A 23078-nucleotide genomic window follows, 5' to 3' on the forward strand; every position below is an offset into this window, starting at 1 on the left:
TGACATGCAAGCTATAAAGGCATAAACTGTCTCTTTTAGCTGGTAATAAGAATGGCAAAAAAATATACTTACAGTTTTACATCCAGAATTTCCTCAAAATGTACTTTCTTAGTTCTGCAAATTCGAATTACATGAGCCATGTGTTGAGTTTTCAAGCTTGATAATCAAATTGATTACACATTTTGAAATTGTACTGTAATTTCGACTATATTCCAAATACAGTTACATCTTCCTTACTGTACTCACAATTAAATGAACATTAAATTCATTGCATCTATTTGATAATTGCAATTGAAACACTTCATATTTTTCCCACATAATGATTTCAAATAGTCAATGACAGAACAAACACACTTGCAGATATAAACATGCTTCTCCCACGTGGCTTCAACCCGATGTATTTCACATAGAATTTGCACAGATGAATCCAGTCCAAAATCACAAACATTCGTTCAATCGAAACAAAATACCAAAATATATTCATTCCAGATCAAATGGAAAAGTTGTTGCAATGTGCATTCATTCACAATATGACTGCAAATTTCAATTTTAACTAGACACGCCATTTTCTTTCGAAAGTTATGTCGAGCGTGCGACTAAGTTCAAATTTATCTGGGCTGAGTTATGTGCACATTAATAATGATGTTCTGTAATGATAAATCTGCGCTTGTGTACTTAGTTTGGAATACGGCATTCATTCATTTACATTGTTTATTGTAGTTTATTTTGTTTATATAATTAAGCCTTAGGTAGAATAAGAAAATGAGCATATAATAAAAAGGTTACTGCATTTCTATGGGAAAATATGAACTCGTTTTCTCGGATGGATATACTGCACTCCAAAGGTTATGCAGTATTCCAGCCAAAAAACTTGTTCATATTTTCCCATACAAATGCAGTAACCTATAATGATGGTATTGATAGAGTCAGTAACCAGTATGATGGTATTGATATAGTCAGTAACCAATATGATAGCATTATATAGTCAGTAACCAGTATGATGGTATTGATAGAGTCATTAACCAGTATGATGGTATTGATATAGTCAGTAACCAGTATGATGGCATTGATACAGTCAGTAACCAATATGATAGCATTATATAGTCAGTAACCATTATGACGGTATTGATATAGTCAGTAACCAGTATGATGGTATTGATATAGTCAGTAACCAGTATGATAGCATTATATAGTCAGTAACCAATATGATAGCATTATATAGTCAGTAACCAGTATGATGGTATTGACAGAGTCAGTAACCAGTATGATGGTATTGATAGAGTCAGTAACCATTATGATAGCATTATATAGTCAGTAACCAGTATGACAGCATTATATAGTCAGTAACCAGTATGATGGTATTGATAGGGTCAGTAACCAGTATGATAGCATTATATAGTCAGTAACCAGTATGATGGTATTGATAGTCATTAACCAGTATGATGGTATTGAAATGGTCAGTAACCAATATGATGGCATTGATAGAGTCATTAACCAGTATGATGGTACTGAAATGGTCAGGTCAGTAACCAGTATGATGGCATTGATAGAGTCAATCACCAGTATGGTGCCATCGATAGAGTCAGTAACCAGTATGATGCCATTGATATAGTCAGTAACCAGTATGGTGCCATTGATATAGTCAGTAACCAGTATGATGCCATGGATAGAGTCAGTAACCAGTATGATGCCATTGATAGTCAGTAACCAGTATGATGCCATTGATATAGTCAGTAACCAGTATGATGCCATTGATAGAGTCAGTAACCAGTATGATGCCATTGATAGTCAGTAACCAGTATGATGCCATTGATATAGTCAGTAACCAGTATGATGCCATTGATAGAGTCAGTAACCAGTATGATGTTATTGATATAGTCAGTAACCAGTATGGTGTCAATGATAGAGTCAGTAACCATTGTCATCATTGTTACATATCAGACATCATGTTTGGTTCCAATCCCAAAAGGTTAGTGTATATTGTCTTACAGAGACAGATTCAATAAAGATGACAGAGCTTTTCCTCAATACATTTAATGACTTAGCTCCTGGCATGCATTTGGCCAATTCTTTTTTTATAATACAATAGTAGCAAATTCTTTAGAACAGTTCAAAGGTTATAACTTGTATAATTTTCTTTGCTGTATAATTTTGCTAAGTATTTTGCATTAGGTTAAATATATCAGTTTTCCTCATTTTGTAGAATGTTTTTTTTTTCTTTTGTCATTTGTTCATTAAAGTTTCTGTCAGACAGAAAAGAGTACTGAATCAGATATTTTTGTTGCATTGAAAACAGATTATGGTCTAAACACCTATTTAAAAACTAGTACAACATGTACATATAGATCTCAAAGAATTGAAAATTATCTGTCATTAACACTGTAAATGTCCATGTCTCATTTATTTCCTTTATTTTTCAAGTATTTAATGTGGGTTTTTTTCTTTTTCAGATAACATGCATTGGACAAGGAAATTTACTTAGTAAAGAAAAAGTAAGATGAGATTGTTTAAAACCTAGATTGATTATTTTATTAATATTGTTATTCGTAGTAGAAATGTTTTTGTCAATATGTTTTAAACATATCGTTCATTAGATAAATAACTTTTGATAGTTTATGTTCCAGAAAAGTGTCTTATAATTTTGAAACATTGAAAATCACAAAGAAGAAAATCAAAATCGTTGAAAAAATATCATGTACAGGAAACAAATAGAACCATGTTTTTGACCAAGACTTGTTTATTGTAACTAATTCCTTGTCAAAATTGACGCATTTTGTTGGTTTCCATGTTTACACATTATTTCAGATTTTGTTTTAAAAAAATGAATGTCTAATATACTATGTTATTCAATTTTATAAGTGTCATAAATAATGAGACATTATTTTAGGTAGCTTTGCTGATACAAGGTTGGTGATTTCTTCAGTGTTGTCTATTTTTCTCCACCATAAACACCACATCACACCAACTTCTTTGCCTTCAAAGTGACGCAATGGCTCAGTCATACTTACAACCACAAGGTTGCCAGTTTAGATCCTGTACATACCAGCATTGATTGATTATATGCTATATCTCTGGGCAAGGCACTTTTTTGATGGCCTTGTCATTAAATTGTCTTTCATGTGCTGATGTGCTATCAGTTGCACTCAATCAGTCAGTCAGTTAAGCTTCCAGTAGTAAATGGCATAAGAATTAGGAATTTGTTGTGCAGTCAGTATAGGTTAAAATAAGTTTAAAGTTTAATTGATTTGAGTTTTTTCTTGTCAGATTCACTTGGTGTGCCTGACAGCTGAAGGTTGGTGCCATGTGTTCGATGTCAAGCCTGACAGGCAAGAGGTAGTAATGTGTGCTGTGTTTCTGAAAATTGTAATATTATCAGTTTATTATATTTATTGCCCACATGCATCAGAAATGAACACAAAATAAAAAAATATGTGTTATAGCTATGTGATCTTGTCAGTCAATAATTTGGAATTTATACTGTATTGTAGCGACATACTGCCTTGGTTCCCACTAAAAATATACTGTCAGGAGTAGTGAGACTCCTACCCTCTTTCATAATCAAATACAGCCTGCTTCACTAGCTCTATTGTTGCATACATCAAAGATGGCTTTTCTATCATCCCACTCTTCTGTGAGGTTGTAGATTCAGATTCACAAATGCCATCATCTTTCTTTGATCAAATGATGTTCACAGAGGATTCTTCCTTCAAAGAATCAATTTCTAGCTCCCTGCTGCAAGAGTATTTTCCATCTCTGCTTACTCATTCACTAGTCTCTTATAAAGTTTGGGCATATGTCAGTCTGTTAATCTAGTGGTACCAGCTGTCATTCAGACAACTACCCCAGTGTGATAAAGCTTCAGAATCCAAGAGTCAACAGGGATTTCTTTTCATATCAACAACTACCGTCACATTTTAACAGGGCTTTACACAGGACATGTGCCAATTTTTCACACTGAAGTTGCAGGTGCCAAAAGCGGTATTGCTCGATTGAAAATTTCAAGATCATTCTCAGTAAGTATGGACTGGATGTCCACGTGGCTATCAAAGACCAGATCTTTGGTGTCAAATATACATGAAATTTTCAGACAACGCACTATTTCACTGTGTGATGAATGCATCCTCATGAAGCACACCATTTTCCCACATGATGCTTCCCTTTTATATTTTGTTTGGTCAGCCATGATTGACCTGTGGAATACTATTGGCTAGATGTATGTAAACAGGCATGAAACCAGTGGGACTAATTACCAATTAATCCTTCCCTGATGTGATGATTTCAAAGAAACAGATGTTCTGTGGAATGTGTATGTATATACCTGCGATTGTTCGGAAAATAAATGATGCCCATTGTTGTTGTGAAGGTGTTTAAATTGTTGATAACACATATAATAAAAGTAATCAAAGGTTTGCTGGAATTTGAATTGGACAATAAATGTACCATCCACATACATGCCAACCATTATGCTTTTGGTGTAATCATTACACTTTATTTCACTAAATTATGCCTTATGCATAAACATATTTGGATTACAAGTTTTCGGTAAATCCCCCTCCCCCAAATTTTTTTTATAATTTTGTTTCTCATTTTTATTAACATTCCATTAATCCCACAGTCCGTATTCTAGACAAGATGGCTTCTGCGTAATTACAACATAAGAATACGCTTGAACGTAGACCCTATTTCCAAGAAACATGCTGGTTTCTACTTTCAAACTTTTGACCGTTGGTTTCTATTTATAGCAGCTATATGGCTTAGTTAGGAGAGAACAGACTGGTTTTCTAAATTTAATCCTTGCTTGCGTATTCTTTGTTCTAATTCATATCTGGTACAGAATCAGTCTGTAGGTGTTTGGCACTAAAAGTCAAGTCAGATTTATTCTAGTCGATGTGTGTGCTAGAGCAAAAATGTTTTTCAGATAATTTCACAGATTGATTAGAAAAAGATGAAAAACCGATTCAAAGAGGAATGCATGAATTACATAATACAGCATTCCATTCAAGAGCAGCTACATGTCTGCAGCGTAATGCCCCAGTGCTAGGCATCACTTTAAACTGCCACACTGCAGACATCGTAGCAATATGACTGAAATTTTTATATATAATATATAACAGTAAAACGTCATGGGATGGTTCGTTTTCAAGTCATTTATAAAAGAGTAAAACATCATGGTATGGTTGGTTTTCAGGTCATATATAACAGTAAAACGTCATTGGATGGTTGGTTTTCAGGTCAGATATATAACAGTAAACCATCATGGGATGGTTGATTTTCAAGTCATATATCTATAACAGTAAACCATAGTGGGATGGTTGGTTTTCAGGTCATATATATCACAGTAAAACATTATGGGATGGTTGGTTTTGAGGTCATACATACATATATATATATATATATATATATATATATATATATATATATATATATATATATATATATATAGTAAAACGTCATGGGATGGTTGGTTTTGAGGTCATATATATAACAGTAAAACATGGGGTGGTTGGTTTTCAAGTCATATATATAACAGTAAAACATGGGGTGGTTGATTTTCAAGTCATATATATAACAGTAAAACATGGGATGGTTGGTTTTCAAGTCATATGTATATAACAGTAAAACATCATGGGATGGTTAGTTTTCAAGTCATATAGTGGTAAAACATGGGATGGTTGGTTTTCAAGTCATTTAGTGGTAAAACATCATGGGATGGTTGGTTTTCAAGTCATATACATATAGTGGTAAAACGTCATGGGTTGGTTGGTTTTCAAGGCATATATAACAGTAAAACATCACGGGATGGTTGGTTTTCAAGTCATACATATATATATATATATATATATATATATATATATATATATATATATATATATATATTGGTAAACCATCATAAGATGGTTGGTTTTCAGGTCATATATATATGTAGTACTAAAACATCATGAGATGCTTGGTTTTGAGTTCATATATATAGTAATTAAACATCCTGGTAGGGTTGGTTTTCAAGTCATATATATATATATATATATATATATATATATATATATATATATATATATATATATACAGTAAAATGTCATTGAATGGTTAATTTTCAGGTCATATATATAACAGTAAAACATCATGGTATGGTTGGTTTTCAGGTCATACATATATATACATACAACAGTAAAACATTATGGTATGGTTGGTTTTCAAGTCATATATAACAGTAAAATGTCATTGGATGGTTGGTTTTCAGGTCATATATGTAGCAGTAAAACGTCATGGGATGGTTGGTTTTTAGGTCAAATATAACAGTAAAACGTCTATGGATGGTTGGTTTTCAGGTCATATATGTAGCAGTAAAACGTCATGGGATGGTTGGTTTTCAGGTCATATATATATATATATATATATATATATATATATATATATATATATATATATATATATATATATATATAACACAGTAAAGCGTCATGGGATTTTTGGTTTTCAAGTCATATATAACAGTAAAATGTCATTGGATGGTTGGTTTTCCAGTCATATATATTACAGTAAAACATCATGGTATGGTTGGTTTTCAGGTTATATATATAGAACAGTAAAATGTCATGGGATGGTTGGTTTTCAAGTCATATATATAACAGTAAACCATCATGGGATGGTTGGTTTTCAAGTCATATACATATAGTGGTAAAACGTCATGGGATGGTTTGTTTTCAAAGTCATATAACAGTAAAATTTCATGGGATGGTTGGTTTTCAAGTCACACATAACAGTAAAATGTCATGAGATGGTTGGTTTTAAAGTCAAATATAACAGTAAAACATCATATTAGGTTGGTTGATTTTCAAGACATATATAACAGTAAAACATCATGGGATGGTTGGTTTTCAAGACATATATATAGTGGTAAAACATGGTATATTTTGTTTTCAAGTCATATACATATAGTGGTAAAACTTCATGGTATGTTTTGTTTTCAAGTCGTATGCATATTGTGGTAAAACTTCATGGTATGTTAGGTTTTCAAGTCATACAACTGCTCCGGTGGCCTAGTGGTTAGAGTGTCTGCCTCGGAAGCAGGAGGTCATGGGTTCGAACCCCGGCTGAGTCATACCATAGACTTACAAAAATGGCACTAACAGTTACCTTGCTTGGCACTCAGCATTAAGAAGTTGGTGTTAGGACTGCTCGGCTTGGTGTCAGGATAATGTGACTGGGTGGGACATCATGCTACGTGTCTGCGGCATGATGCCCCATTGCTAGACATCAATATAAACTGCCACACTGCAGACATCATAGCGATATGACTGAAAAATTGTTAAAGATATGTTAAAAATCCAAATCACACACACACACAAGTCAAACATATACATATAGTGGTAAAACTTTATTGTATATTTTGTTTTCAAGTCATATACATGTATGTATAGTGGTAAAACATCATCGTATGTTTGCTTTCAGGTCATATACATATAGTGGTAAAACATCATGGTATGTTTGGTTTTCAAGTGTTATACATATATAGTTGTAAAACTTCAGGGCATGGTTGGTTTTCAAGTCGTATATATATTGGTAAAATATCATGGAATGGTTTACACGATAAATGCCAGAGTCTTTGAAATTCTTGTCAGTTGCAATCTTTGGTTATTCTTTTTTCTCTTTCAGTTTATTATCCCCACACATTTGTGAATATTGTGATATGCATTCTTTCTCAGTCCAAGATACCCCTCCTCAGGATTTTATATGCAATATACGTACATATCCCTTTGATTCTGGCTCCCCCCCCAATTCTTGCAGACACCATGATGAGAGGGAGTTAAAGTTCATATTTGCAATAATTTCAGTTACAGTGACATTTCAAAAATATTTTCAGATCAAACCTTATACATGTATATGGCAGGAATTTGTATTGTGACTACAAAGTTACTGTCTTGGGGGTTGGGGTAGGCAGTAAAATGCATGGAGACATGTACATACATGTTCCTTCATATTCAGTCTTGATAACAACCTTTTTTCTAGTTCTTGCAAGGTTATAAATGCTTTTTCAGAAAATCCTACAAATTTTATACTAATCTCCTGATTTTTATGTGCAAATTCAAGTATTTTAATGCCTAATTAAAAAAAATCTTGCTTTTATAACATTGTTGTAAATTTCCAATTTTAGGAGGACAAGAAAGAAAGGGACAGAGAAGCTGAAGATGATGCCTGTAAAACTATGAAACCCTTTTATTCTCAACACCTACCCCCAAATGGCAAAGTGATGACAATTGATGATGTGGGTATGTCAGCATGACTCTCTTGGAATCAGTTTTAATCAGAATGTTATAAAATTTAGAAAATAATTTATATATGTACAAAGTAAGTGCACATCGAAAATAAGTGCATATCATCACCCATCTGCTTCTAACAAAAAGAAGCATATATGCTCTTTTCATGCAATTCATGTCTTATCTCTACATCTCTTCATAATCTAGACAGTGTCTTTATCTTATCATCTGTCTGCCGTTAGCACAGGTTTTAAAGGTAGTAACACTCACATTTTTTTTACCAGATGGTGATGGGAAGGTAGAGTTAGTTGTTGGGTACTCAGATCGAGTTGTACGACTGTTTCGCTGGCATTCTTCAGGGGAGACCACTTTAGACATGGACCCAAAAGGAACACTGACACAGGAGGATAAGTGGCAGCTGGCTGGCCAGGTTAGAGTTGATACCACTCATTATAAAACTAAAGGGGAAAGAAAATCATAACTCTTGCCCATATGCTTTGGTAGGACAGTCAGAAATTGTGGCAGTAAAATCTACACCATTGTAACACAGTGTTATGCAAAGGTACCCAGAATAACTATTGTTTGACCATTTCTGCACAAAATTCTAAAAGTGATGACTCATCAGTCAGAAATCATGGCAGTAAAATGTAAATCGTAACATAGTGATGTGAAAGTACCAAGAATAACTATTATTTTACTGTTCTTGCACAGAATTCTAAAACTTAGTTCTGATTGGTCAGAAATCATAGCAGTAAAGTCTGACATAACGCTTAGTGATGTGAAAGCATCCGTAATTACTATTATTTGACAACTGCTACACATAATTCTAAAAGTGTTATGTGATTTGGATTTTTAACGTAGCTTTAACATTTTTCCAGTCATATCACTACAATATCTGCAGTGTGGCAGTTTATAGTGATGTCTTGCAGACTTATTCCGTACAGATTTTTCTGTTAAAAATAACATTTTCATTGTGATTGTGGTTCTCCATACATATGTTTATTAGATGAAAGCATGCTTTACATATGACAGTGTCTGTATCAAATGCCAAGAACCAACACTTAGAACTCAACACAGGTGACAAGTGTATATACCTTATTAATTGGAGACTAATGCTTCTCACAGCCTTATTCAACATGAACCCTTAGCTTATGTAGTCAGTAGAAACAGTGTTTTAAACAAGCATCCTTTGGCAGGTAATAAAGTCATTGCACTTAGCATAGGAAATCAACAGATCAGTGAGAGAGCTCATTGCATCTGTTGAGTATTCAATATGGCAGTTTCCACAATGTCAGCTTGTCTTGCCTCTGAAAAAAACAAAAAGTTTGCTGCATCTGCTATGTGTTGATGTTGAACAAAGTGGATTGATTACCTGTTGCTGGGGGGCCCTGAGTGGCCGAGTGGTCTAAAGCACTTTCCATATTGGATCATTGCCATCTCACCTCTGTCTGCATGGGTTCAAGTCTAGAATTCGGCCAATGTGGGTACGTGAGAAAGCTTGCCAGTAGCTTCTCATGGGTCGGTGGTTCTTCCCGGGGTTTTCCCGGGTTCTTTCTCCACCATTAATACTGGCCGCCATGTGTAGCCTATCGTGTGCTGAAAAATGACGTTAAACCCTACAACAACAGCAGCAACAACAACAACAACAACCTGTGGCTGGTGAAGGTGGCTCAGTGTTTGATAAATGTTAATATTTGATGGTTACCCAAAGGGATACCAAAAAAATAACCTGGTAGCCCAACTTAAATTCAGTAGCAGGCTACCTAAATCACTTCTCCATTGGCTTCATTACAAGGGTCCATATGTTCTGGTATTATTAGATCTTTGAGGGTTTGGAGCTCTTCAGTCAACTAATTTTACTTATTTTATTTTCTATTCTTTCAGATTGGCTCCATCACAACAAACATTTCCAAGGAAGGTACCCCTCAGCTTTTGGCCTCTCAGCCAGGTGGTACTTATGTGATCCTTCTTCCATCTGCCCTATTCAATCTCCAAGGAGATGGTCAAAGTCAAGGTCATAGTGATGGCAGGTTATATCAAATACTGTATATTCCACCTCTAGAAAATAATCTGACAGTCACATACATGCCAACCATTATGCTTTTGGCATAATCATTATGCTTTTTTTCTCACCAAATTATGCATTACGCGTAACTGTATTCAGATTACGCGTTTTAGATATATCCCCCTCCAAAATAATTAATAATTTGTTTTCTCTTTTTTATTAACATCCCATTAATCCCACAGACCGTATTCTAGAAAAGACGGTTTCTATGTAACTACAAAATAAGAGTACTCTTGTCTGAAGACTTGCATGCACTTTCCTAACAATATTATGTTCTGTTTATAGCAGTTGCCCTACTTCAAGAAACATGCTGGTTTCTACTTTCAACTTTTGACCTCGGTTTCTATTTATAGCAGCTGTATGGCTTAGTTAGGAGAGAACAGACTGGTTTTCTAACTTTTAATCTTTGCTCGCAGATTCTTTGTTCTAATTCAGAACAGAACCAGTCTATAGGTATTTGGTGCTAAAAGTAAAGTCAGATTTATTTTAGTCGATGTGTGTTAGAGCAAAATTATGTTTCAAAAAATTTCTCAGATGGATTAGGAAAAGACGAAAAACTGATTTAGAGATGAATACATGAATTACACAATACAGCGTTCCATTCTAGGAAACTTCGTGCCTCTTGCAGGCTGTGGGGAAAATATTTTAATATTGGTCATGGAGGTAAAACAAGAAACCTTGAATTAGCTCGTTTACTAACTCCAGTTCTGAGGTAACTTCTTTTTATCCAGCAAAACTAAATTATAGACACAAATTTTATAAATTCAGATGCGTTATCTACCGAGTTCTTAATAAAACACGGACAGCCTCTAGTGGTAGAAGACAACATTGGTCCTTTGTTCAGATGGATGTTTCCTGATTCCAAAATTGCAGAAAATATACATGTGCAAGAACAAAGTCATCTAATATTGTTAGGTGTTTAGCAGAAGATACTTCACTTAAAATTGCAGAAGCCATGAAAATTGGTCTGTTTAGTATTGCAACAGACAGGAGTAGTGATTGTGACAAAAAGTTGTACCCAGTCTGTGTAAGAGACTTTGACAATGAAAAGGGCAAAGTCAGAGTGCTCTTCTTTCATTACCAGAATTAACAGTAGGTTCCACTGGAGAAAACATTTTATTTATTTGCTTGATAACACTTTGAATAAACTTAAGTTGGCATAATTGTATAGGGGTTTTAAGCTGATACTGCATCAGTGATGACTGGAATTCATAAAGGAGTTGCGTTCTGTATTTTGAAAAATATCTCCATCATTGTACATATCAGGTTGTCTCTGTCATATGATGCACCATGTTGCAGGAAAAGCTGCTGATAAATTAGAAGAACTGAAGTATCAAGTTGGCACTCTACCTGACAATGTACTTCTTGCGGACAGAGTTGATTTTTTTTCTCATCTTATTTCCCAGCTAAAAGACCCAATAACTGTAAGATATAAATTTCCTCTTCTTTGTCAGGTTATGAAAGGAATATTGGTTCTTTACTATTCTAATGTTGACTGTGAGAGATTGTTCAGTATTGTTCACAAAAATAAAACTGAATTCAGATCCAGGCTCTGTAACCCAGCAATTAGTGCTTTAGTGGTGTGCAAAACATTCATAATCTCAGCTGGTACAAAGTGTTTTGAAATGTAATATGAGAGTCGGTTGGTTTTTAAAGCTCAGAGTGTTCAGTACGAAAACTTGAAGCAGTAATTGATGTTAAAATTCCAGAGGGATAAATAAATCATTTTGTACATTAGCTACGATGTCGTAGCCTCAACTTGATTTTTTGTGGTTGAGGCTACGAACTGATCCCATATCATGTAATGGAGCAAAAAAAAATCATCACTAAAGTCAGAAAAACAAACAGTGTAAAAATCAACTACATAAGTATAATCATGTTGTGAAAGAAGTTTGACTTATTTTTAATTTATTAAGCCCTAACATGATAAAATAAATTGGCATGGTTACACTAACCTCACCGTGTCTGCCATAACAGATAACGTGAGACTCTCGCCGTGACCCCTTTTCTGCTTAAGGCTTGCCAGACCATATTTAGATATTCTACACTATGTTATTATCAATCAAGTAGCGAATAATGGCTTCTTGGTGGAATTTCAAAGTTGTCGGTAAACCATATTTGCTTTTAATGCGCAGAATTTCTGACTCAAACCGCGCCATATTTTTACTATGATTTGTTTACGTTTTCAAATAAGGCCTCAATGTCCTTATTTGGCACACACACAAATGAGGCTGAGAATGGAAGTAATCATTATTTGAACTAAAATGGTGGATGATCTAAACGAAAATATCGGATAAAAAAGGTAAATGAGATTTTACAACTATTTCTTCAAAGATTTTTAGTACTTCCAGTATTAAATAAGAGGACTACTCAATTTATTGGATTATATGCAAGGAATATGTTCAAATTGTTGATATTATGCTAAAAGAGTGCCAGGTGTGATTCACACTCAGCTTGCTCCATTGACACGTATATGCTCATGTTTAGTACCCTGTCCACGTCGTAGGAGTAAGGGTACTAATATTAGTACTATTTGTACATGTGCTCATTGAATTTTTATCATGTTATATGTGGATTACTCTTTTTCTGCTCGGATTACTCTTTTTGTCCACTTGGATTACACTTTTTCTTCGCCAGGGGTTGGCATGTATGCTGTTATGATTATGTGTGAAAGCATCCGCCTTTGTTTTGGTAAGGATCATTAGATCCTGGAAGCTGATTGTGAATGATCAAGTAAAATTGAGAGAAGATGTTGAAAAACTAAAATCTGTCTTAGTATTTTGTGTTTTTTTATCTCTAATGGTCAGCATGGAGGTTGCTTAGAAGGCCGACTCAATTTATGTTATGACTAAGTATGTGTCATTGTTCACCATCCATCCAGAGCTGCTTATTATTACTATGGAATCCTTCTTTATGATCTGAGTTCAAGCAGACTTGGAAAATGGGTTTATGTCATCAAAATCTTGTATGAGTTTGATAATGAGCAAGATGCATGCATACTAATGAGGTGATCTTGTATGTGATTGGTTGAGCTTGTTACTACACTGGAGGCCATATTTCTGGTTTGTATTTGATCAACATTGGAATATTATACTTATATGATTAAGATCTTGAACAAGTTTGATAATAAGCAAGATGCATGCATACTAATGAGGTGATCTTGTATGTGATTGGTTGAGCTTGTTACTACACTGGAGGCCATATTTCTGGTTTGTATTTGATCAACATTGGAATATTATACTTATATGATTAAGATCTTGAACAAGTTTGATAATAAGCAAGATGCATGCATACTAATAAGGTGATCATGCATTAGATTGGTTGAGCTTGTTACCAATCTTGCAGCAATACTTCTGATCCAATATAACGTCAAGTTCTCAGATGATTTCAGTGAGCAATATTCTCACATGTTAATTAGATGATCTTATTTCTGATTGGCTGAGCTTGTTACCATTCTTAAAGACATATTTCTGATCTGATTTTGATCAAACTTGAAATATGGGCTTATATCATCAAGTTTTGGAATTGACTTGATAATAACTGAGATCCATTCATAATAATGTGCTGGTCTTGCATCCAATTGGCTGGCCTTGTTACCTCTGTGGCGGTCAAAGTAGAAGTTTACATTCTAAAGTAAGGGAAATATGATAGGTTTAAAAAACTTCACAGGTTTTGAGTTCTGCCTCTTGAAAAACATTTCAAACTTTTAAAAAAAATGCTTTAAAAGTATGCAGTTAATGAATTTAAATACAACAAGGTAATATAAATTAGGAAAATAATGAACCTATGGGATTAAATTGAATAATCTGTCATTTAAATCTGAAGTTATATATGAAAAAATGTTAACCCATCTCTGATATTCTTCAACAATAACAATTAGCTGTTTGGGTGGACCTGTTGGAAGTCAGATTGGCACCATTTTTGTTTAGGATCAACAAGACATTTAGGACCTGGAAGACATCATAATGAGTCTTCTGGCGGATACCCCATGTTGATATGACTTTCTGTTTTGCAGGACTAACAATAATTAATTTTCAAATACGCACATGAGAAGTATTTTGGTGATGAAACAATATTATCAATGCATCCAGGTGCATAGGAGGAGTAGCATTAACAGATTTTCAAGATGGCCATTGTAGTGGCCCATAGTGGAAGTCAGATTGGTACCATTTTTGTTTAGGACCAACCAGGAATTATAAGAAGTCATTTAGCAAAAGCCCCATGTTGATATGTCCATCCTATCAGGAGGAGTCTTGATATGATTTACACTGTAGTGGCTATATTGGACATCACATATACACCATTTTCAGGAAGTACGGCAATAACAAGATTTTCAAGATGGCCACTGTCAATTGGGGCCATTTTCATTTTGAAAAAGCTAGACATGGTTAGAAGTCTTTTAGTGCAATTGCCATGTCAATATAACTATCCTTTCAGTAAGTATAGCAATAACAAGATTTTCAAGATTGTCACTGTGGCAGCCATATTGGACATCAGATTGGCATCATTTTCATTTAGAACCAACTGGACATCATAAGATGTCTTCTGGTGCAAAACCAATGTCAATATGACTTTCCATTCAGGAGGAGAGCTGTAACAAGATTTTCATGATGGCTGCTGTGGTGGCCATATTGGATGTCAGATCAGCACCATATTCATTTAGACCAGCTTTACATCATAAGAAGCCTTTTAGTGAAAACTCCTTGCTGATATGACTATCAAGTCAGGAGGAGTAGCAATACAAAGATTTTCAAGATAATTTCTGTGGCAGCCATATTGGATGTCTAAGTGATACAATTTTTATTTATGACCAACTAGACCATGGGATGAATGGGTGTATAAAGTTTTATGCCGATCCCCCAGTTAGTTTTGGAATGATGACAATAAACCTTCTCATGAGCTTCTCTGAATGTTCTGAGTAGACCTCGTTCCATTTTATTCATATGTTACAGTATTAGAAATCATGCCCATTAGGACATTTAGTGTATTTGAAATCATGCCATTTAGGACATTTAGTGTATTTGAAATCTTGCCCATTAGGACATTTAGTGTATTAGAAATCATCCCCATTAGGACATTTACAGTATTTGAAATCATGCCTATTAGGACATTTACAGTATTTGAAATCATGCCCATTTAGTGTATTAGAAATCATCCCCATTAGGACATTCAGTGTATTAGAAATCATCCCCATTAGACATTTACACTATTTGAAATCATGCCCATTAGGATATTTAGTGTATTAGAAATCATGCCCATTAGGACATTTAATGTATTAGAAATCATGACCATTAGGACATTTAGTGTATTAGAAATCATGCCCATTAGGTCATTTACAGTATTTAAAATCATGCCCATTAGGACATTCAGTGTATTAGAAATCATGCCCATTAGGACATTTAGTGTATTAGAAATCATTCCCATTAGGACATTTAGTATATTATAAATCATGCCCATTAGGACATTCAGTGTATTAGAAATCATGCCCATTAGGACATTTAGTGTATTAGAAATCATTCCCATTAGGACATTTAGTGTATTAGAAATCATGCCCATTAGGACATTTACTGTTTTTATTTTTAGCACATAAAAGGCAAGAAAGCATAATTTAATAATGGCTACTTTTGCCTGTTGTTTGCAATGGTTAGTTCAGATTTACAGTAAATTATATCACACAGCTGAAAATTATTTAAACAAATATATATAGAGAGCAAGTGTATAACTATCATACAACATTAAGCTATTAATTAACATGGGTACATTGAGTACCATATATACATTGAATAGCATAGATGCATTGAGTACCATATATACATTGAATACCATATATACATTGAATAGCATAGATGCATTGAGTACCATATATACATTGAGTACCATATATACATTGAATAGCATAGATGCATTGAGTACCATATATACATTGAGTACCATATATACATTGAATAGCATAGATGCATTGAGTACTATATATACATTGAGTACCATATATACATTGAGTACCATATATACATTGAATAGCATAGATGCATTGAGTACCATATATACATTGAATAGCATAGATGCATTGAGTACCATATATACATTGAGTACCATATATACATTGAATAGCATAGATGCATTGAGTACCATATATATATTGAGTACCATATATACATTGAATAGCATAGATGCATTGAGTACCATATATACATTGAGTACCATATATACATTGAATAGCATAGATGCATTGAGTACCATATATATATTGAGTACCATATATACATTGAATAGCATAGATGCATTGAGTACCATATATACATTGAATAGCATAGATGCATTGAGTACCATATATACATTGAGTACCATATACACATTGAATAGCATAGGTACACTGAGTACCATATATACATTGAGTAGCATAGGTACATTGAAGACTTATTTATATAAAGAGCAGTATAGTATATAATGGTCTTAAATGAAGAAATTTTACCATCTTGCATATGACTTCAAAACAAATTTTTTAATTGAATATGCACTTAAATTCAGATGTTTGATGAAAGCAGGATTTGGTCATTTTAGATAATTTAAAAATAGACACCATTTTGTATCGAGGATTTAAAAAAATCATTACAAGCAATTTTCCCCAACCATTGGAACTTTAAACATTTACAGTTGCATAGAATCAAAGTTTTAGTATTGTTTCTCTTTATTATAGCCCAAAAGATTCCCTTACAACTAATTTTGTGTATGACCCTTTGGTATCCAGTATGGCTCGCAATAGGAACGTTTCTACAGAGATAATAGGGGCCATCAGAAAAGGACCCATAACTGAGTCTTCCTCCACTGAGATGCTGTACTCCCTTTGTACCCTAGATGGTGAGTTATTACCCTTAGATAATGGTAGAAGATTATTCTAGAATAGTTGCTAATCTAGATAATATGATTGATTAATGATGGTTGTGATGATAATGGTGATAACAGTGGTGATCATGGTGGCAATGATTATGATGTTAAAAAGGTTCAAACCAAAATGTACTAAAGTATACAGAAGTGGAATATATGTAAATGAGGTAGACATACAGAGAGACAGACGAAACAAAGGGCAAAATGACAGAAAGAACAGTCTTCACAAAAGAACAGGGCTGTGTTCAGTAAGGATAGCATGATGCACTGTTGGTGCAAAAGACGGTATATTTAACAGACTGTCCACTTGAAGACATTTGCAGCATGGTGGATAAATCAAGATGATTAACTTGTATTTTACCACTTATTATATGTTTACTTCATAAAAAAAACTATACAAATATTGTTTACCTTTATGAAATATGTATTTGGAAAACATTATAGAGAAAATAGATCAAAATACAAATGAGATGAACAGTATCCAAGGTAAATTTAGTGTATATCTAGATTCTGTTTGCCTCTGTTCGCACATATAATTTAGCAAGCTCTTATCTGAGTGAAACACAATTTACACAGTATACATTATTTCCATTCCTGTTAGCTTTTGCTATTAGAATCATTCACAGGCAGCCCATACAGTAACAGTGTCACCTAGAACCATTCACTAATAGCATGTACACTAGCATTGTTAGCCTATTACAATTGATTGTCAAGTTGTACAGTAGCATTATCAGCCCACTACCATTCATTGTCAGCCTGTACACTAGCATTACCACCTTTCACCATGCACTGGCAGCCTGTATAGTAGCGTTATTAGCCTTGCACCATTCACTGGAAGCCCATACATTAGCATTGCTACCTTTCACCATTCACTGGCAGCCCATACACTAGCATTGCTACCTAGCAGCATTCACTTGTAGTTTGTACAATAGTATTATTAGCCTTTCACCATTCACTGGCAGCCCATACAGTAGCATTGCTACCTAGCAGCATTCACTTGTAGTTTGCACAGTAGCATTATTAGCCTTACACCATTCACTGGCAGCCCATACAGTAGCATTGCCACATATGCACTTGTAGCCTGTACAGTAGCATCATTAGCCTAGCACCATTCACTAGCAGCCAATACAGTAGCACCATTCACTTGCATACAAAAGCATTGTTAGCTGAGCACTATGCTAATGCCACCTAATACTGGTGTTTTTTGAATGCTATTGTTATTTGAATGCAGCCAAGGCCCCAGTTTAACTGCTCCAGTGGCCTAGCGGTTAGAGTGTCTGCCTCGGATGCAGGAGGTCGTGGGTTCTATCCCCGGCCGAGTCACACCAAAGACTTACAAAAATGGTACTTACAGCTGCCTCGCTTGGTGCTCAGCATTAAGAGGTTAGTGATAGGACTAGTCTGCCTGGTGTCAGGATAATGTAACTGGATAGGACATCATGCTACATGTCTGCGGCATGATGTCCCAGTGATAGACATCACTATAAGCTGCCACACTGCAGACATCTTAGCAATATGACTGAAAAATTGCTAATGACTGTTCAAAAGAATTGGCTCTCAAGATTTCAGTTTTGACTCGTATTTTAATTTTGATTCTCAAGATTTTGAAGTCAAGGGTCAACTGACTCCTCAGTTTTGAAATCTATTGAGAACCCTGATGAAACATTATTACTCATTTGTGTTTTCATTCTTTAAATTGAGACAGCTGTAGCAGGCACATGAATTTATGTCAGCAACAAAGAAAAAATATTGACAACACCCACAGATCAGCAACCACAAGGTGACTCACATGGTTTGAAATCTTCCCTCACCAATTCCATTAGCACAGAGTCAGCAAGAGTGTAGCTTCCAAACCACACAAGTTACAATCACGTTGTTAACGTGTAGATGGGAGTGGATATTGCTAATAATTTCATTTTTCACTCACAGAAACAAATGTGTGTCCATAGCAGTTGTTTTTCATATGCAGGAAGTACAGTGTGAAGGATTTAGTTGTTAGTCATCTCCGCTCCCATACTCAGACTTGTTCTAGATAAGAAATTCCCTGCATGAGCAACTGCACTATTGTTTTGAAGATAACACCATAATAGTTTACACATTTTTGTGAAGATATGATATTGATAATAAAATGTTCATACTTTTATTGAAATTAAAGATTTTATGAATGTATTTTACTCCCATATGTCTGCAAAATATTGTGTGTGAAATCATTGTATGTAATTAAGCAGCAAGAAAGATGTTAAAAAATCTCAGAGGAAGAAAATTTGTGATGCAGTCAAACTTGGGTCAACATACTTAACTAGAAGGAATACATTGGTGTAAAAGATTTATTGTTAATGATGCTTGATGGTTTATAAGATATGGATCTGTTTTTTATTTTAAAAATCTTCAAGCTAGAGACCTGCACATTGTTGTATTATCTGCTTTAAGGTACACTGATGCTAGTAGAGAACGGCCACATTTTATGGTCACTACAAGTGGACCACCAACTTTTCTCCCTCAGCAAGCTGGATGTAACAGTTAGTAAACTAATGCATTCCTTAAACACTGTTTAGCTAAAGTAATTATAAAATTTGAGGGTCATTAAAATATTTATAAAAATTAAATAAGTGTGGTATATTTGCAATATATTTTTTTAAGAAAAATTAATTGAGTTTCTTGCAGTATGATCTTTTTCGGTTTTTATTATTATACAGAAATTCATATTCTTTGCTGAATTATGAGAGAATTTTTATTGGTGAAAATGTTGAGTTGCTTGTTCTTGCATTTTGAAAGACACAGGTGTTTATATTGTCTATTTAGCTGGAGAGCTTTGTGCTATACCTTCAGGGTCATTGTTGACAGCAAGCATTGGCATTAGCAAAGGTACACTTTTTCTGTTTTGGTCTATATCCTGGATGCTGTTGCATTTATGGTAGTTAAATTTATATGTTGATAACTCCTGAATATTACTATACCACCATACAAAATGTAGGTAACTGTGACCTACTTTCACATTCACGTGAGCATGTACTCTTGTTATGCTTAGGTCAGTTTTTGGGACACTATTGTTTGTAAAGACATGAAATTAGATCTATCCATGTCTCCTTATGACTACTAAACCACCATATAAAAGTAGGTCACTGACTTTTCAGGTTCCTCTAATCATGTACAGTTTTTATGTTAGGTCAGTTTCTTGGACACTGTTGCTTGTATAGTCATGTAAATAGATATGTGCATACATCTTGAAGAGTACTACTAGATCATACTAAAAGGAGGTCAATGTGACCTATTTTTCAATGAATTGTGATCTTGTTTACTTTTCTTGTGTAAGTGAATTTCTCACTGTTACTTGCACATTCATGACACTTGGTGTGCAAGCATACTGAGGAGTACTACACCATGATCTCAAAAGTAAGTTACCATCACATTTTACACATTAGTGATTATGTACACCTTTTGATGTTTAGGTGTTTTTTTTTAACCTTTGTGTTTGTAGTCATTAAACTGGATATGAGCACACATCCTGAACACATATCTAAGAAGAAGAAAACTGTGACCTACATCAATCACTTGGTTTGTCTTCGTTACTCATCATGAACAGTCCAATTATTGACAAAAAAAGCTCTTTTCTGAATAAACAGTTAAATATTATATTCATTAGTCCTGACTTTATGAAAAAGCTTTGAGCTTTTAAAAACATTATTCAAGTTTATAAGATAAATAAAAATCTTGATTAATAAAGTGGAGTTCATTTCCTTTTTACCTTAGGTGTTCTATTACAAGTAGAGTTGGAATAAAGAAAAGCAAATAACACATGTTCCCCACTTTGCTACTTTTATTGCAAGGGACAATAAAAAATAAAAAAAGGAAAAAAGTTTTGTTTCATCTTTTACATTTTTCCCCTGCTACAAGTCATACTGACCTAAATGTCACTTTTTTTTTTGTCTTTAGGGTAATGGGAAAGAAGAGGTGGTTTGCTGTGCTTGGGATGGACAGACGTACATTGTTAACCACAGCAGAGAAGTTGTGCGATATCATTTTGAGGACAGTGTGGCTGCCTTTAAAGCAGGTAATTATAAATTTACAGTGAACTAAAGAATTGTTTTGGCTACAGGTATAACTTTATTATCAAGCCTACTTTAAATAACGCCTTCATGCTAAGGGCTCAGCTTTATAGCAAAAATGTCATAAAGGGCATTTTCATCCATCAAGGATGCTTGGGGTATATGCAGATATAGTTATTTCTCATATTAACACCCATCAAATGTGATTTAAATATTTTCATTTGGTATAAAATATGCTTGTTGGCAATGCCAATATGTAAGTTAACAGTTTGGTAGATACATGGTATGTTCCTGGTGCAAAGGAAGGAGATCATACTTCCATAATGTCTGTCCATCGATTTTTGAATCTCTTTCACTATCTTATCAAACTTTGTTTCAGCATGATTATGCAAAACCAACTTACTAAGATGTTACTCTGCTTACTCCAAGGGGATTACCATGACTAAGATATTACTATGCTTACTCTGATGGCATTACCATGACTAAGATGTTACTCTGCTTACTCTAAGGGGATTACCATGTTAGATTTTTTAGCTAACATGCTCAAAGGTAAAGTGAGCATGTTGTATTAAACCCATCTTTCTTACACTGTGTATTGTCCAGCTACACTAGCTTGTGACACATATGGGCATTATTTATAAACAATGTTTCTAAAAACATGTAGAGATCTGTATCAGCAAGATATTTAAAAGATTTATTGACACCAAAACCATTAATGAGATAATACGGGCTTTAATTGGCTGGCCTTATTATACCATAGAGGCTTTACTTATAATAAATTTGATGAATGTTGCAGTGTTAAATGCAGTCTCCAACAGGTTTGATAACTAGTGATTTGTGTGTGTAATCAATCTCAGCTTCGATTAGCTGACCATGATTTTCTGACTTCCCTGGTCTGTTTTGTTATAAATGTGCTTTTTTTTGTAAGAAATAATAAAGTGCAGCCTGCTTTTTAAATGAAATAGTGACACACTTGGGAAACAAGACTTTACAGAACTAAGTTCAGTTATCTAATAATGGATTAGGACAATTTAACATCCCATACATGTATCTAATGCATATTTATTTTATTAGCATTACAATTTTTCTTTCACAGGCCATTATGCTGTTGCAGGAAATGACAATGTGCCATGTTTTTTATATGCCACCTTTAACAACAAGATCTACATCTACTACAATATTAGATTGCCCCAGATGGCTTCGACAAATCTCATAGACGTCATGGATAAAGAGGGGAGAACTCATGAGCTACTCTCCAGACTCAATATTAAAGGTAAATAAAGTACAGCACTAAAATAATGCTGAAGGTGCAATATAAATGTAATAATCTCGTTGTTTCAAGCATTACAGTTAACAATATTTTTATGCATGTAATAATAAATCATTTCAAGCATTACAGTTAACAATATTTTTATGCATGTAATAATAAATCATTTCAAGCATTACAGTTAACAATATTTTTATGCATGTAATAATAAATCATTTCAAGCATTACAGTTAACAATATTTTTATGCATGTAATAATAAATCATTTCAAGCATTACAGTTAACAATATTTTTATGCATGTAATAATAAATCATTTCAAGCATTACAGTTAACAATATTTTTATGCATGTAATAATAAATCATTTCAAGCATTACAGTTAACAATATTTTTATGCATGTAATAATAAATCATTTCAAGCAGTACAGTAAACATTAATTTTATAAATGTTATAATCACATTATTTGAAGCAGTACAGTTGTTATGACTCTATGGTTTTAAACTAAGTAACAGAAAAGCACAAAAGCAAACAAGTTTTGTAAAATTCAACAAATAATTTATT

The 23078-nt window shown here is 34.0% G+C and overlaps 1 protein-coding gene across 2 annotated transcripts in view; it reads left to right on the forward strand.

The window, feature by feature from the left end:
* LOC149787790 (KICSTOR complex protein ITFG2-like) overlaps positions 1-23078 on the forward strand; it is a 38826-nt gene that overhangs the window by 2189 nt on the left and 13559 nt on the right. For both annotated transcript variants that reach the window (XR_016424100.1, XM_089973994.1), the window contains exons 3-11: positions 2451-2492; positions 3265-3333; positions 8153-8267; positions 8540-8685; positions 10140-10285; positions 17018-17178; positions 19636-19724; positions 21139-21256; positions 22348-22524. Coding sequence is in view for 1 of the 2 variants with exons in the window: in XM_089973994.1 (XP_089830120.1) it covers positions 2451-2492; positions 3265-3333; positions 8153-8267; positions 8540-8685; positions 10140-10285; positions 17018-17178; positions 19636-19724; positions 21139-21256; positions 22348-22524 (1063 nt within the window). In the remaining variant the exon portion in view is untranslated. The remainder of the gene's footprint in view (positions 1-2450; positions 2493-3264; positions 3334-8152; positions 8268-8539; positions 8686-10139; positions 10286-17017; positions 17179-19635; positions 19725-21138; positions 21257-22347; positions 22525-23078) is intronic.

Source organism: Sinohyriopsis cumingii, chromosome 11 (assembly GCF_028554795.1).
Source record: "Sinohyriopsis cumingii isolate HCF-2022 chromosome 11, ASM2855479v2, whole genome shotgun sequence".
Classification (NCBI taxonomy): domain Eukaryota; kingdom Metazoa; phylum Mollusca; class Bivalvia; order Unionida; family Unionidae; genus Sinohyriopsis; species Sinohyriopsis cumingii.